At 39.7% G+C, this 17,692-nt stretch overlaps 1 protein-coding gene across 1 annotated transcript in view; it reads right to left on the bottom strand.

Moving 5' to 3' along the window:
- SLC25A36 (solute carrier family 25 member 36) overlaps nt 1-16,842 on the bottom strand; it is a 36,873-nt gene extending 20,031 nt beyond the window's left edge. The window contains exons 1-2 of the mRNA XM_072726988.1: nt 16,496-16,842; nt 4,191-4,355 (exon numbers count right to left, since the gene is read on the bottom strand). Coding sequence (XP_072583089.1) covers nt 4,191-4,355; nt 16,496-16,827 — 497 coding nt within the window. The 5' untranslated portion in view covers nt 16,828-16,842. The remainder of the gene's footprint in view (nt 1-4,190; nt 4,356-16,495) is intronic.
- Nucleotides 16,843-17,692: the final 850 nt, after the last annotated feature.

Raw genomic sequence — 17,692 nt, 5'->3', positions numbered from 1 at the left:
CATTTCTCCTATTCAGTTAACATTTAGATAGCGAATTCTTACTGTCTAAAAATCAAGTAGAGTAAAGAGATAGAAGAAAGAAGGTGAGGCACCTGCCACTGAGAAATTTGATGTCCAGTTGAGGAAAAAAGAATTATATTGAAACAGATATTCAACAGACTATACTAATAAGCAAATACTATACAAGCTAGATACACACCCAGCAGAGAAAGGAAGAGCATGTCTAAGTCATGGAAGGCTTTCTAAGAGTGAGTTATTAAGTTTGGAGGTGAGAAGTAACAAACTAGAAAAAAGTATTTTAACTTAGAGTTAACAGGCTAGGGCAGTGGTTCTCAACCACTTAAATGCCTAAGAATGATTTCTAAAAGACAGTTGAGTTTATATAACGGTTAAATAAGTGCCTGAGATACGAGGCCAGACTTCTTAATATGAAGACCAATTTTGGCAAATGACTAGCTATAAGAATATAAAGTAATAACTTTTCTCTTATCCTTATTTTCATCAGCAGTAAACAGAGAAAAACTGTACTCTCTTTTTGGGTTGCTGTGAAGAATAAATAAATTAATATATAAAGAACTTAAAAGAGCACCTGGCTCCCAGTAAGTACTTGATAAATCTTAATATTATTACTAATGGAGCATTTGTCTAAAATGCAAATTTCTCTGATCTCACCCTCCAAGTATTCTGATTCAATAGGTATAGGAAAATGCTCAGTAATCGACATTTTTACCATGCTTCTAGATGACTGACACCGGTGATACAGAACCACTTCTGATAAAACTAGATTAGACAGAAGCTGAATTCAAAATATAGAGCACATTTTGAAGATTCAGTGTTTATTAGCCTTTTCTGTATCATAAATCCCTTTGAGGAATTAAGAAAGGCAAATGTTTTAAAAAATTGTTGGGATGCCTGGATGACTCAGTTGATTGTCTTGACTCTTGGTTTTAGCTTGGGTTGTGATCTCAGGGTTGTAGAATTGGGCCACATTGGTCTCCATGCTCTGCAGGGAATTTGCTTGAGATTCTCTCCCTCTCCCTCTGCCCCCTGCTTGCTCACATGCTTGCTCTCTCTCAAATAAAATCTTAAAAAAAAAAAAATTTCTCAACATGAGACACACACAGAGAGAGAGAGAGAGAAAGAGGCAGAGACACAGGCAGAGAGAGAGAAGCAGGCTCCATGCAGGGAGCCCAATGTGGGAGTTGATCCCGGGAATCCAGGATCACACCCTGGGCTGAAGGCAGACGCTTAACTGCTTGAGCCACCCAGGTGTACCAAATAAATAAATTTTTTTTTAGAACACACATTGAAATAAATAAATAAATAAATAAACAAACAAACAAATAAATAAATAAATACACATTGGAAACACTCACAATTTTGCATGCAATTTCATGTAATTTATAGCCCTCTTGGAAGTTATCCATGAGCCACCTAGGAAACTAAGAGCCCGTCGTGGGGGTTCCTAAAGTTCCTGGCTAAGTCATGAAATACCTCACTCACGAGAATGGTTATAATAAAAAAGTCAGACATAGTAAAACAAGGGCTGGTGGGGGTGCCTGGGTGGCTCAGTCTTTAAGTGTCCAACTGTTGATCTCAGTTCAGGTCTTGATCTCAGCATTGTGTTAGCTCTGCATTGGGCTGCATGCTGGGCATGAAGCATATTTAAAACCAAAAAACCAAAAAACAGGAGCTGGTGAGGTTGTCCAAATTGAAAATTTCATTCATTGGTGGTGGGAATGTAAAATGATGCAGCCACTTTGGAAAATAGTGTGATGGTTCCTCAAAATGTTAAACATAAGGCTACCATATGACCCAGCAATTCTACTCCTAGCATATCCCCACAAAATGAAAACATATGTCTCTATAATTGCATCATTCATAATACTCCAACAAAAGTGGAAACAAACCAATGCCTATAACTGATAAGTAGATAAGCAAAATGTGGTGTATATCCACATAATGGAATATCTAACAATAAAGATACTTGTTATAATATGGATGAGCCTTGAAAACACTATGTTAAGTGAAAGAAACCAGTCACAAAATATTGTGTATTATTTAGTTCCATTTATATAAAATGTCTAGAATAAGCAAATCCATAGTGATAGTCTATAAACTGTCTGGATAGCTCAGTCATGATTCTGGGGTCCTAAGATTGAGCCCCATGTCTGGCTCTCTGCTGAGTCAGGAGTTTGCTTCTCCCCTTTACTCTCCCTCTGTGCTCTCCCTCACTCTCTCTCTTAAATAAATAAATAAAATCTTTAAAAAAATCTATAGTGACAGAAAGCAGATTAGTAGTTGCCTAGGGCTAGGGGATAGGAGGAGAGAGAAGGGAGAAAATGAGAAGTGACTGCTAACAGATAAAGATTATTTTTCATGATGATGACGAAAATGTTTGAAATTTAGAAGGTAATAATAGCTACACAACTCTGTAGATATACTAAATACAATCAAATTGTACACTTTACATGGGTTAATTTTATGGTATGTGAATTGTACTTCAAATAAAGATGTTAGGGGAAAAAAAGGAGCCATGAAACAGATTGCTTGGGACAGAGACCCTGAGTAGGGAAACAATGGGAATGAGAGTAAAGAGAAGTTAAGGCAGAGAATGAAAACTTAGAAGTCTCCTATACACTGATTATAGGTGAAACATGTTAAATGGACTTTATAAGAGGGTCTGAAAAACTGAGAAATTAAAAGAGCTGATAGGGATTCCTAATACTGCTGAGAAAAATCAGAGGAGGCAAAACCAGGGAAGAACAGAATTAAAAATTTAGTATTACTGTGGGGCGCCCGGGTGTCTCAATTGGGTAGGCATCTAACTCTTGATTTCAGCTCAGGGTGATGATCTTAGGGTCATGAGACTGAGCCCTACCTTGGCTCTGCATTCAGTGAGGAGTCTGGTTGTCTCTCTTCCTCTTCCTCTGCCCCTACACCTCTGCTCATGCATGTGCCTGCTTACTCTCAAATAAATACAGAATAGAATAGAATAGAATAGAACTGACACAAAGGCCAAAAAAAAGAAGTTTAAGGAGAGGTAATCAGTGGTAATAAGTCAAAATCATGCTATTGAAACAACCTATTATAAATAGGTAAAATATTCTGTTTTTATCAATATATTATTATTAATCAGATTGATAATACTCTTATTCATCAGATATCATTGATTGATAATACTCTTATTCATCAGATATCCACCTGCAATTATGGCATTTTTCTTATTTATTTATTTTTAAGAAGAGGGGAGAGGCAGAGGGAGAGGGAGAGAGAGACTTTCAAGCAGGTTCCATGCCCAGCATGAAGCTTGATAAAGGGCTATATCCCACAACCGTGAGATCACAACCTGAGCTGAAATCAAAAGTTAGATGCTTAACCAACTGAGCCACCCAAGTGTGCTTATAATTATGGCATTTTAATCCACAATTGTGAACAGTTTTATTCTACCTATCACGTACTTAGGTAAGTTTGAAGAAAACTGATGAAATCTTTTGGTAACCAAGGTAAAACACACAGTATTGAGTTTATTTGCTACCACAAAATAAACACTACTGAACTAAGCTCAAATAGATTATGTTCCAAGTTTGACCTGATAAGGCAGATACAAGTTACGTATCTCAGTTTGAACATGTAAAACTTAATTTCAATAGTTTTGAAGTTTCAAATCCAATGTGCAACATAATGAACTATGGTAAAATGCAAAAACAAATCTTTTTCAAACCACCAAGAAATATGAAACAAACACTGAATCACTTTTTAAAAATCAGTAGAACACTGCTTTAAATTTCTGTTACGTTTAGGTTTTATAAAAAAAATCACATATTGCCATCAAGTGGATGTACTTACTGTGTCAGTACTTGGAAAATTAAACACACACAGAAAAAGAGTTTCAAAGTATCACATTTCAAAGATAAATAATCCAAATAGAATACTTATAATACTTTTAGAAAACATCCATTGGATATAGAAAAATATTACAAATACACATGATTTGGGAAAACTACATTTTATATTATTCAAGCCACTGTTCTTATCCATTAAGAATGATCATTTCTGATGAACATAACTCAGAGTAATTAAGTTTGTAAAACACCTTTTTAAATGTGACAATATAAACAAACACAACATATGGGTATCATTAAGGTAAACAGACTAAAAAACCAAATTCGCGAACACTGTGCTCTCACTTTAGGCAATGGAGAGGTCCAGGAGACACTACTCGGTTGACACTGGCTCCGGCCATGGTGTTCAACTGAACTTCAGAGATATAAAGTGTCACAGAAGATGACTGCAGTCGTGTTTTTACAACTTCCAGCGGGCATGTCAGAATAGCTCCTACCGTACCACCACATCTACGAGAAAATGAAAGACATCTACTTACTTCGTAAATTAGTAAACACACATTTAAGACTGTAAAATGGGTGAGCAACTGGGGCTTCACCAAGGTACTAAAAGGTAAGATTTTTTATTTTAAAAGACTAAACAATTTTAATGTTTCATTTATTTGACTGCATACAGCTTTAGTACCTGGGCTTAATAGTTACCCAGCAAGAATAAAGACTCCAAATGGTTGGTACTGTTACGATCCTTATCTGAGGTATATCGTTATCTCTTAAACTCCTATCCCATTTTTCAAAAGTCAAGAAATGGTCTTCAGAGCAATAAAAATTAAGCACTGATGGTTAATCATGTTTCCTACTTTAAATATTCAAATACTCAGAAGTGTTTTACTTATTAAAAAAAAAAGACATCTGAGTCTCAAAATTAGTATATTAGCCCCATATCATGTATTGTATTCTTACTATAAAGTTTAGCTAGAAGAATCCAATCTAAATAAAAAAACTGATCACCAAAACAAAATAAAAGCTCTTAACAAATAACATCATTTAAACTTTTTAAGGAAATATAAGAGATAGGCCAAGTAGTTATTCTTTTTACATCCAAGAGTTGGAGTGGGGGTGAGGAGGGGTGCCTAGGTGGCTCAGTCTGCTTTCAGCTCAGGTCATGAACCCAAGGTCCTGGGATTGAGCCCCGCGTTGGGCTCCCAGGTCAATGAGGAGCCTGCTTCTCCCTCTCCCTCCGCCTCTTCCCCTGCTTGTGCTTTCTCTCTCTCAAACAAATAAATAAATAATATTTTTTAAAAATGCAAGAGTGAGAAATAATTTTCTCTTAAACCACTAATAGCTAGCTACAAAGTGAAACCTTGAGAACTGCTTTCTAACCAGAGGAAAATCACTCAAGAACTCTTAACACAGTCAAAGAGAAAAAAGACTAAATCAGAAGTAACCTGGACTTCTACATGGGCACCAAAGGAAGAAAAAGCAAGCAGTCCACCATAGGAATATACTAAACAATTCTACCTCCAGAATTAAAAAAAAAAAAAAAAAGTGTGTGTGTGTGTAGAAATAGAAGATACTCACTCTTTGAAAGAAATTAAGAAAATGAAGACCAGCCAAGTCTGAGAGAAAATATTTGCAAAACACACATTTGAAAAGTGCTTATATTCAGAAACACAATTCAATGATAAAAACACGTCAAAAAAAAAAAAAAAAAGCTGGAAAAGACCACCAGATAAATGGATGCAAATAGATTTTTTTTTCAAAATCATTTACCAGGGAAATGCAAATTAAAAGCACAATGAACTATAACAATGTATCTATTAATGGCTAAAACTAAAAAGAATGAGAACAGCCAAGTGCTGAGAAAGACCAACTGAAAATCTCATACATTGCTGGTGGGAATGCAAAATGGTAGGCATTTTAGAAAAATGGTTTTAAAAAACACACAAAAAACCCTCAGAAAAAGTAGCTTGTTGGTTTCTTACAACGTGAAACATACAACTGCCATGCAACCCCACTCCTAAGTATTGAGCAAGAAGAAATCCACAGATCTAGGTCTACGCAAAAACCTGTCCATGCATATTTACAGTAGCTTTACTCCTAATAGCCCAAAACTAGAAACCTAAATGTCTATCAACTGATGAAGGGTAAACAAGTGATGGTAATTATTATTGTTCTGCAATGAAAAGCAACAATCTGGATGAATCTCAAAAGCATTATGCTAACTGAAAAAAGTCAAGGACAAAAGATTTTTATTTTAGGACATTTTCATTTTTATGATCTTTTGGAAAAGGGAAAACTAGAAGAACAGAAATTAGATCAGTGATTACCAAGAGGTAGTGGAGTAGGTAGGAACTGACAGCAAAGGGCACGAAGGAATTCTTGGGATACAAGAAATGTTTTATATACTACGATAGTAGTCATAGTACCTTATATGTTTGCCAAAACTCAACTGAATTATGCACTTAATAAATTTTATTTGGTGAATTTTATTGTATATACCTTGATAAATCTGATGAGAAAACTGAGTATGTGAAAACTAGTCAGAAATCTGGGGATCCCTGGGTGGCTCAGCAGTTTAGTGCCTGCCTTCGGCCCAGGGCGTGATCCTGGAGTCCTGGGATTGAGTCTCACATCAGGCTCCCTGCATGGAGCCTGCTTCTCCCTCTGCCTGTGTCTCTGCCTCTCTCTCTCTCTGTGCTTTCATGAATAAATAAAAAAAAAATCTTAAAAAAAAAAGATATGTGAAATATATGAACTACCTGGAATTGAATACAATTATATAATCTTAAAATTTTAATTATAATAAACTTAATGTTTCTTAAAAATTCCACTTGAAGTTTTAAATAGGAAATTTAAAAAAATCAAACCCCCAAACCATAATTACAGTGTCAGAAATCAACACATCAATTGGATAAATAGTACAGCTATAAGGGATTTGAAACAAAATTAACTAGATCAAGGGGCACTCCATACTCAATAAATAAGAACAGGTTGTATTTTTAAACAGCTATGAAATAGGCTTAAAACCTCATTACAGCTGACTCCCGAAAAAAATGGGGGCTGGAGGCACCATCCACCTCCACTCCACGTAGCCAAAATTCCACATATAGCTTTTTTTTTTTTTTTTAAGATTTATTTATTCATGAGAGAGACAGAGAGTGAGGCAGAGACACAGGTAGAGGGAGAAGCAGGCTCCATGCAGGAAGCCCGATGCGGGACTCAATCCTGGATCCCGGGATCCTACCCTGAGCTGAAGGCAGACGCTCAACCACTGAGCTACCCAGGTGTCCCACCACATATAACTTTTGACTCCCCAAAAACTTAATTTCTAATAGCCTACTGCTTAGTGGAAGTCTTACAATAACAGAAACAGTTGACATATATTTTGTATTATATATTGTATTCTTATTATAAGGCTATGAAAATGTTAAGAAAACCATAAGGAAACTACATTTACAGTACTGTTATTTATTTTAAAAAATCCATGTATAAGTGAACCCTATCAGTTCAAATCCATGTTGTTCCAGGGTCAACTTTATATTAAAAGGCCACAAGGAAAATCCTTAACAGAAGCCACAAGTTTGTTTCTGTTAATTGTTGAGGCCTAAGTGGCAAGAAATGTGAATCACCACAGTAGACGCTGTAGCATATGCTGCAGAACTCTGTGGAGTAAAACACATTGTATTCACACTACGATAATTATTTACTTGAAATAAAACATATTTTAAAAATATATTTATTTATTCATTCATAAGAGACACAGAAAGAGAGGCAGAGACACAGGCAGAGGGAGAAGCAGGCTCCCTGTGGGAAGCTCGATGTAGGACTCAATCCTGGAATCCCGAGATCACTCCCTGGGCCGAAGACAGATGCTCAACCACTGAGCTATCCAGGCGTCCCCATACCTGTTTTTAACTTGAATTTACCTGGCTTTTTAAAAACTGTTTAGTATATTTACTTAATTATTAAATTAATTGAACATAAAAACCAAATAGGCCCAAAATTTATAATAACCATGTATATCGGGGATCCCTGGGTGGCACAGCGGTTTAGCGCCTGCCTTTGGCCCAGGGCTCAATCCTAGAGACCCGGGATCGAATCCCGCGTCCCCGTGTCGGGCTCCTGGTGCATGGAGCCTGCTTCTCCCTCTGCTTGTGTCTCTGCCTCTCTCTCTCTCTCTCTCTCATAAATAAATAAAAAATTAAAAAAAAAATAACCATGTTTATCTGTTTTGGTTTTATATTCCATAAAACATAAAAAATGTATTCTTGGTTTTCAAAATGAACATGAATTACTTCTATAATTAAAAGACATAAAAACAGAGATATTCTGGACACTTGGGCAGCTCAGTCAGTTAAGCTAAATCTTGATCTCAGCTCAGGTCTTGATCTCAGAGTTGTGAGTTCAAGCCCTATGCTGGGCTCCGTGCTGGACAGGAAGCCTACTTAAAGACAAAACAAAAAACAAGGACACCTGGCTGGATTCATCAATGGAGTATGCACCTCTTGATCTTAAGGTTGTGGGTTTGAGTTCCACAATGTATGTAGAGATTACTTAAATAAACAAGCTTAAATAAACAAATTAATTTTTAAAAAACCAGAAAAGCAAAGTTAACACAAAGGCCAAGATTCCTGTCCAGTCACTTGTGGCTACAAGAAAATAAACCTATTATACAAAAACAACCTATTGAGGGAGAACAGCCTTGTTGTAAAGATGATATGATATGGCCCATGTAAAGTATTTCATGACATGGCACATAGAAAATTATAAATATTAGCTACTTAAGTTATTAGCATCTATTACAGATAGCAATAACTGAAATTCCAACATTAACTATTACAAATACTTTATGGCCAGACCACAGACAAGATATATAATGATATCTAAAAAAATTCAACAAGCAATGAGGATCTAAATTATACAGAGTTGGGGGGCTGGTTTAAATGGGTATACACACAAGCACTTAGGTTGTCTTGAAGTAGTTTCATGTTATGAAATTCAATGCATGTAAGCATAAGGGTGACAATCTTATATCTCTCATGCTGTTTTTGTCTTAAAGTCACTTAAAATTATTATGTATTGTGAACTCCAATTAGAATTGATGCAGAGAACAAAAACTATTGGAATCAAACACTAATGAAAACTGTATTAACAACAGATTGTTTCCTCTCCATGTCAAAAATCTCATTGTCTAAAGAAATATGTCACCAGGACAGAGAGAACCAGGGGAGAACCGAACGAGACCCACAATTTCAAGCAATGAAGCATACAGGAAGGGGTAACTGACTTAGCAAAGAGGAAGACAGGCTGGCAGAAGGAAATACCAAAGAAAAGCTCTGCAGAATCTCAGAGGCCTAAGGATTAGTGCACTAAGTATTTAAGATGGGGGTGAGGTAAAAACTGAAAACAGAAGTGGCTATATAGCAAAGGTGGGATACTCAGGTGGGATCTCCCCCACTCCCCTCACACTGGGTAAAACTATATCCCCAGGCAGAAGCTTCATTCTCTAAAGAACATAAACTGAAGAACCTCTGACGTCAGGTTTCACAGGTAGAATCAATAGATACCAAAACAAAAAACCAACTTCTACAACCAAGTGGAGCTCCCACAATCTTTTAAAATGCTGGGAACAAAGATTCCATCTACGTCCACACAAAGGTAAAAGGTCACATACATAGGAGATGTCAGAATAGCATCAGAATTCCCAACAACTGATCACTGGTTCTAGAATTCTATACCACATCTGTCAAGCAGAAACTTGCCGACAAAGAAATATTTAGTAATTTCCTACCTTGTACCTTTTCCTACACAGCTACTAAAGAATGTGTTCTAGAAGAGATTAATCTAAAAGAATATTCCAAGTAATTAATTACTAAAACTAATATAATATTATTGTCCATTACATTTCAATAAAATGGAGAGGGGGACTGAATTTAAGAACAGAATAAATAACCCAGAAAGAGGAAGAAAGGAATTCCAAGATAATAGTGAAATGTCAGGCTTAGAAAATAACCAGTCCAGAAAGGATTTGGTGGTAACAGTTCAGAGGGATGAAGATCTACAGGAAATAAAATACTGATGTGAATATATCTGATCATATGAAACTAAATATTCAAGTACTCACATAACTGAGCAAATATTTTTAAATGCGTAGTAATTATTAATTCCAGCGGGGGGGGGGGGGTATTCAAGGAAGAAAAGATCAACATCAATCACATTTATATTGTCACAATAAGGTAACATTAACTATTTAACCAAAAAATTGTGATGTAATTATATGCTGAGAAGATAGAAAGGGGAAATAGTGTAACTAAATCTGCATCTACCAGAAGAAAAAGTTTGAAGAAAATTCTACATAGCTCAGACATATAGGAAGTTCTCACTAGGAAGGAGATGTGTGGGAAGGGGAGCTGGGGAATGCTAATTAATAAAAATCTTAAAGCAGCTTTCTAAAAAATACCATATGCAGGAGTATCTGGGTGGCTCAGTTAAGCATCTGCTTTAGGTTCAGGTCTTAATCCTGGGATATTGGGATCAAGTCCCACATTGTCGGGCTCCCTGCTCAGCAGGCAGGGAGCCCGTTTCTCCCTCTCCTTCTGCCCCTTGCCTGTCTGTGCTCTCTATCGCTTTCTCTGTCAAATAAATTAAAAAAAAACCATCATACACAACTCATTTATTTTTAAAATAATTTTAATCAAAATCTTAACTTTTTAAATTTTTAAACAGCAGGGGTTTTTATTTTTTTTTTTAAAGATTTTATTTATTTATTCATGAGAGACACAGAGAGAAAGGCAGAGACACAGGCAGAGAGAGGAGAAGCAGGCTCCATGCAGGGAGCCCGATGTGGGACTTGATCCCAGGACTCCAGGATCATGCCCTGAGCCAAAGGCAGACGCTCAACCACTGAGCCACGCAGGCGTCCCCAGCAGGGGTTTTTAAATGGAAAATGTAGTCCATGCTTCTGGGACCCACTCACTGGACCCCATGAAAAAAATGATGCATATGATGTGCAGGTATCTTTGACTCAGTACTCCAAAATAAATCCAGAATCTTGACCACTGCTCATCATATTTATCCTGGTCTAAGCCACTGATCTCTACTGTAACTCTAATTAGAGTGTAATACATAAACCATGCTCCTGCCTCAGGATCTGTTCTTGCTGTTTCATCTGTGATATTCTTGCCTCCTTATCTTTGGAAAGTTGTCATTTCTTAACGAGGTCCCCTCTGATCACCATATATAAAATCCTTCACACTGCCTTTATCCACCTTCCTTGCGCTAGTCTCCTCTACAGCTCATACTGCCATTTAACATACTAAATATTTTATTTATCTTTTGTGTTTCCTGATGCTATAATATAAGCTTCAGGAAGTCAATTTATGTCCACTTACTATAACCCCAAAATCTCTGATAATGCCTGTGACATAGCAAGCACTCATGCTGAATGAATGAGTGAACACTGCAGCATTTGGCAACTCAGGATTTAGGAGGTAGGAAACTGCATTTGGCCCAACTCCCTTATTCTGCACATTAGGAAACAAAAATCCTGCCAGGGAAAATTAGTTGCTCCAAGTTGACAGTCATTTAAAGGACAACACAAATCTGCTGATTCTTAGTCCAGCTCTTTCCCTTTCAAATCTCTGACTTCGATCCACAACAAATATTTTACATAAAAAAAAAAAAAGTTTACATCGACACAATATATCCACACGCACAAACATTTCACAGAATACTTTTACTTTTATAACGTTGGTCATAAATCAACCAAACTGATTTCATAATCCACTAATGGGTTGCTGTACAATTTGAAGCATGAGGTTTTATACTAAATTAGATGCAATTTAACAAGGAAGGATATAAAAGGAAAAATCTGTTCTTTATTGTTGTTGTTGTTTTAATTCTTAATGAGAGTGAGTCACAGTGTGTAGGGGAAAGAGGGAGAGAATCCTAAGCAGGCTCCACGCCTAGCAATGAGCCTCACAGGCTTTATCTCACAAACCTGAGGTTGCAACCTGAGCATCAAAATCACGAGCTGGACGTTTAACCAACTGAGCCACCCAGGCACCCCTCTTCTGTATTATTATTATTATTATACATCTTGAGTATCTTGAGTAGAGATATCTTCTATGCACTGGTCAATTTAGGGCAAGATTAAAGCAGCAGGCTACTTAATAGATGGAAGCTAGGGACAACACATTCTAAGCTTCACAACTAAAGGGATGGGAGTACAAATAAAATATATTAAATATTTACTATGTGTCTCATTTGTTAATCTATATGATATTTGGACAGCACAATTATTTTATTAAGCAACCAAGTCATAAAACAATTAATGGGAAAGACTAGAAATTATTTTTAAAACATTCTACATAAAAACCATAACATTTAAAATTATTTGTTTTATTCTATTCTCCCATAAAGAAAGTTTCTTAGCAATGAATACTGAGTTAAATATTTTTTACTACTCATAATAGGCTAACTCTTCATGAACATGGATTTGCACAGCCAATATAATGCTTTTAAAAATTAGATAGAAATGTAGAATGTAATGTAGCTAAGAAGAATCCAGGATCAAGAAAGCCATGCAGAAGATCCTGCCATTTGCAACAACACAGATGAACATGGAAGACATTATGCTAAGTGAAAAAAGCCTGACAGAGAAAAAAAAACCAAAACAAACAAACTACATGACCTCACTTAAATGTAAAATCTGAAGTCAAATAGCACAGAAGCATAAAAGGTGGGTATAGCAGGGGCAAAAAGGTGTGGGAAATGGGAAGGTACCAGTCAACACTACAAATTTAGTTATGTAGGATGAACAAGTCTAAAGTTCTAACGCAGAGCATAATGACTAAAATTAATACTACTGTATTGAACACTGGAATATTATTAAGAGTAGATTTCAGGTGCTCTCACATATAAAAAATGGGAAGTACGTCAAATGTTGTCATTATCATTTCACTATGTACACTTATCCAGGCCCTCACTTTCTTTTTGCCTTCTAACTGCTCCTGAGTCTCTCTGACCCAGTGATGTGGCCAATGAGTTAAGGTCAGTTGTAACTGTAATTACACCAATGTAATTTGCTACTAATAATAAAGTAGTGGGACGCCTCCGTGGCTCAGCGGCTAAGTGTCTGCCTTGGCTCAGGGCATGATCTGGAGTACCGGGATGGAGTCCCACATTGGGCTCCCTGCATGGAGCCTGCTTCTCCCTCTGCCTGTGTCTCTGCCCCCGCCACCCCCCCTCTCTCATGAATAATAATAATAAAAAATAATAAAGTAGTAAGTTGGAGCTTTATTGTTAAATGAAAAAATTACTGTTAAAAGTCACTTGCTGATTTGCTTTAAGTGCTTTAATTGGCAAAGAATTCCAAGAAAGAATAGCCAAGTTTGGTAGCTAAAATGCATACAAGTTCATTATTGTATAACATAAAAAATCTTGGGGCAGCCCTGGTGGCGCAGTGCTTTAGCGCCGCCTGCAGCCCAGGGTGTCATCCTGGAGACCTGGGATCGAGTCCCACGTCTGGCTCCCTGAATGGAGCCTGCTTCTCTCTCTGCCTGTGTCTCTACCTCCCTCTCTCTCTGTGTCTCTCTCATGAATAAATAAATCTTTAACATCAAAAATCTAGAAAGGACAGTTTCTAAGGTTTATTCCTATTTGAGACAATCTCTCCCTCAAAAAAGAAAAAAGCAAACTGCCTCTTGGTGGATGGCTGGCACAATAATTACACAATATATAGTTTATTAAAGAACTTAATATATACACAGTTTTATTGAAAATATAGCTTAAATTAAATCTTACATCCTTTTTGCAGGTTGTCATGAACTGCCTTCGCAACTCAACTCACCTAATGACCTTATAAACTGTGAATATTGGGATCCCTGGGTGGCGCAGTGGTTTGGCGCCTGCCTTTGGCCCAGGGCGCGATCCTGGAGACCCGGGATCGAATCCCACATCGGGCTCCCGGTGCATGGAGCCTGCTTCTCCCTCTGCCTGTGTCTCTGCCTCTCTCTCTCTCTCTCTGTGTGACTATCATAAATAAAAATAAATAAATAAATAAATAAATAAATAAAAAATAAACTGTGAATATTAATTCTGGCAAAAAATATAATGGGAACAAAGAGTATCTTAAAGAAAGCATAGGGGATCCCTGGGTGGTGCAGCGGTTTAGCGTCTGCCTTTGGCCCAGGGCACGATCCTGGAGACCCGGGATCAAATCCCACGTCGGGCTCCCGGTGCCTGGAGCCTGCTTCTCCCTCTGCCTCTGTCTCTGCCTCTCTCTCTCTCTCTGTGACTATCATAAATAAATAAAAATTTAAAAAAATTTTTTTAAAAAAAGAAAGCATAAATTACGCATGTCACCCAGACCCAAGTTCCAGTGCTGGTCTGTTGCAAATGTTCCTGATTTAATAAGATAGCTACTAGACTTGCTATTAGAAATCTCTCTGAGATCCTGATAAATACAATACCTGAATACAATTATAATCATCAGGGAAACAATCCAAAGGCCCCCTACTCAGACAATTTTTGACTAAGATTAAATAAATGCTACTGTGAAAGATTATTTAATTCTATTAAAATATACTGAGTTTTCATAACTTAATCTGATACCCAGGCACAATAGCTAATAAGAAGCTCTCTCACCTTTTCTGTAATTACTTATTATTGCTAAAGTAAAACATGACTTTCCTCAATGCTAATTAATATAATTCTATCAGTATAAAAGATAATGAAATCCAGGTTTTTTTCTTTTTTAAAGATTATTTATTCCCGACAGACACAGAGAGAGGGGGACTCGATCCCCAGTCTCCAGGATCATACCCTGGGCTGAAGGTGGTGCTAAACCGCTGAGCCACCCAGGCGTCCCTGAAATCGTTTTTTTATGAATAATGTCCCAGAAGTGACAGCCTAGATAAGCAACTTTCATATATAAAAGAACTCAACATCTTCGATTGAGAACAATGTTACTGACACAACATGCATTCCACAAAGATAACCATACATACCTCCAGCATATTCTACAAAATTGGCTTTATATAATACAGAGCTGGAAGGATCTGTAAAGATTCTCTGCATTTCCACAATGCTTACAATACAGATTTCCAGGATATTCTACAAAATGGGCTTTATATAATATAGAGCTGGAAGGAGCTGTAGAGATGATTTACCTCTCATTTTACACATATAGAAAGCAGTTGGACTTTGGGTAAATCAATACACCTCAGGATTTATTTTCCCATATTTTTAAGGGGTTGAACCAGATGATCTTTGCCATCCTTCCTAATTCTAATATTCCTCTAAAAATGATAAACTAGGGAAAAAAAAGATAAACCAGCTTTTACTGCAAATTATGCAACCACATGTAAATATAAAACCAAGAAATACAAAAGAAGGGAATTTTTACAAGGCTGATAACCTATGTCGTGTCAGGCCCTGCATTAGAGTACCTCATTTAATATTCTAACTAACCTGCAAATGCTAGGTTCTTTTGCAAGGGGAGGCTCCTAAATCTATTGCTGTTTAGATGCTGCAAAAACTCTTCATTTCTGCTTTTAAAGAAAAGGCTAATAAAGGAGGGCCTTTACATATGTGAATAACAAAAAAGAGACAGACGATCTCATATCAAACTGAGAATTCAGCAGTGCCATCAAGCTAAGGTGCCCCTACATTTAACAAAACCTGATATATGAATTTTGAATGGAGGGTAATAGAAATGTCAGAACCCGGGAAGGGCCTTAGAACGGATTATTGGTAAAAGTACGAGAAACACAGAAAGTAAACTTCGTCTAAACTTGGTCTGTCGGATTAAAAGGAATTTTTTCCTTTTTTTTACCCCACCACCGCGGCTGGCCCATGACCGGTGCGCAGTAAAAGTTTGCTGAATGCGCCAACCCCAGGAAAGCAGTGGCATCATCGGCGATAAAGTCCTAAAAGTGGCCGATTTTAAAAACAGAAATGCACCCTTTAAGGGGATGCGGCTTTATAGGGTCATACGTAGACAGAAAGGAGCCTCAGCCTAAGTCACCGTAGCCATTTTTTTGAGGACTACGGTGCTACAGAGGACTCCAAAATGCTGGGATTTCCCCCCAAATAATCTGGAGGGTAAAAAGAGAGAGAGAAGGCCCGGCGGGCCCGCCCTCGGGAGGCCGCAGGGGCCGGGGCCCGCGCCCAGGAGCACCCGGGGAGCAGCGGGTGCAGGAGAGCCCGACCCCAGGCGCTGCCGCCGGGCACCGCATCCTGCCGCCTGGAAGAGCTCCCGGGCCCGAGAACCCCAAGGCCCCCGCCCCGCCCCGCCCCGCCGGCAGCGGGTGGGCTCCAGGGGCGGCCGCTCCCCGGGCTCCGGGCGCGCGTGAGCGACGTGCCGAGGCCTCGCAGCCCGCGCCGCCAGGGGGCAGGGAGGGAGGAGGCCGCCCCGGCGCCCATTTTGTCCCGGGCCTCCGCGCCTCCGGCCCGCTCCCCAGGCCCCGGAGCCCCCGCGAGGCCTGCAGCCGCGCTCCGCGCCGCGCGGCCCCGCACCCCCGCCCCGGCCCAGGCCGCGCCGCGCGGCCCCCCGGCCCCGCCCCGGCCCCATCCCTCCACCGTCCCCGCGGGCCTCAGGCCCCGGCCCCCCGGCCCGCCCCACCCGCCCCGCCCGGCCCGGCCCGTACCCCCCGGCAAACAGGTGCACCAGCGTGTCCCTCTGGGTCATCCTCTCTCCCGCATGTCCTCCGGGCGCTGGTGGGGGACGCGGACCCGGCACCCGCGGCGGCCGGCAGCTGCGGACCCGGTCTAGAGTCGCGCGGCGCCCCGGGAACGGCGCGGGGGGAGCGGCTGCGGAAGGCGACCGGCACGGCCCTCCCCGCGGCGCTGCTGCCGCGCCGCGTCCCGCCCCGGCGGAGCGCTCGCGACCAGAGCCCGAGGGCGGCGCGGCGGCGGCGGCGGCGGCGGCGGCGGGCGAGGCTGCGCGCCGGGCCTCGGAGACTCCGGCGACCCCCGACATAAACAGAGGCTCCCATTGGGCCGCGCTGCGTGACGTCAGCGGCCGGCACGCCGCTTTCACGTGATCGCCGAGGGTTTTTTTTTTTTTTTTTTTTTTCAATGAAAGCGGCCGGGGGGTGGGCGGGGCGGAGCGCGTGTCCGGGGGTAGTAGGTCACGGAGCTCCTGCGCCTCGTCGCGGGCCGCGGGGGCTGCGCGGGGGCCAGGGCCCGGCCGACAGGTGGGAGCCCCGCGCTCCAGCCCGGACCACGTGAGGAACACGCTGCTCTCCCAGTTTGCCAGCGTTCCTGGGCTCTGACTTTTTTTTTTTTTTTAACAATTTTTTTTCGTAAATAGCAATTTCAGGTTTACAAAAAAATTGAGAGGGGAATACAAAGATTTTGCATTCACCCCGTCTTTGATTCATTTTTTGAGAATTGGATGTATGGCCTTCCTAGCATTTGGGGACCGTTTCTTTCTTTTTTATAGCAGGTTTTTTTTTTGGGGGGGGGTATCATGTATATGCCATAAACCACTTATTTATTTATTTATCTATTTATTTTTATAAATTTATTTTTTATTGGTGTTCAATTCGGCAACATATAGAATAACACCCAGTGCTCATCCTCAACCACCTATTTAAAGTGCATATGTACCTCAGGCCGTGGGTGGGAAAGGCTTTTGCATAAGTACAATGTTTACAAACCATATTTGTAATAGAAAATCGGGATCAGGAGGGAAGGGAGAAATAAATCATGGACCGTTCCTACCGTGCAATATGCAGTTGTGACAAGGAGTAAGATCCGTATGGAAAAAAGAAACTCCGAGGCATAGTAAAATGCGACAGGCAGATAATTTAAAAACTAAGTTTTATTTTAGAAAGAATAAA

Source organism: Vulpes vulpes, chromosome 11 (assembly GCF_048418805.1).
Source record: "Vulpes vulpes isolate BD-2025 chromosome 11, VulVul3, whole genome shotgun sequence".
NCBI classification, from domain to species: domain Eukaryota; kingdom Metazoa; phylum Chordata; class Mammalia; order Carnivora; family Canidae; genus Vulpes; species Vulpes vulpes.
Note: the sequence above shows the minus strand (reverse complement) of the source record. Positions and strands in the feature narration are given on the sequence as shown.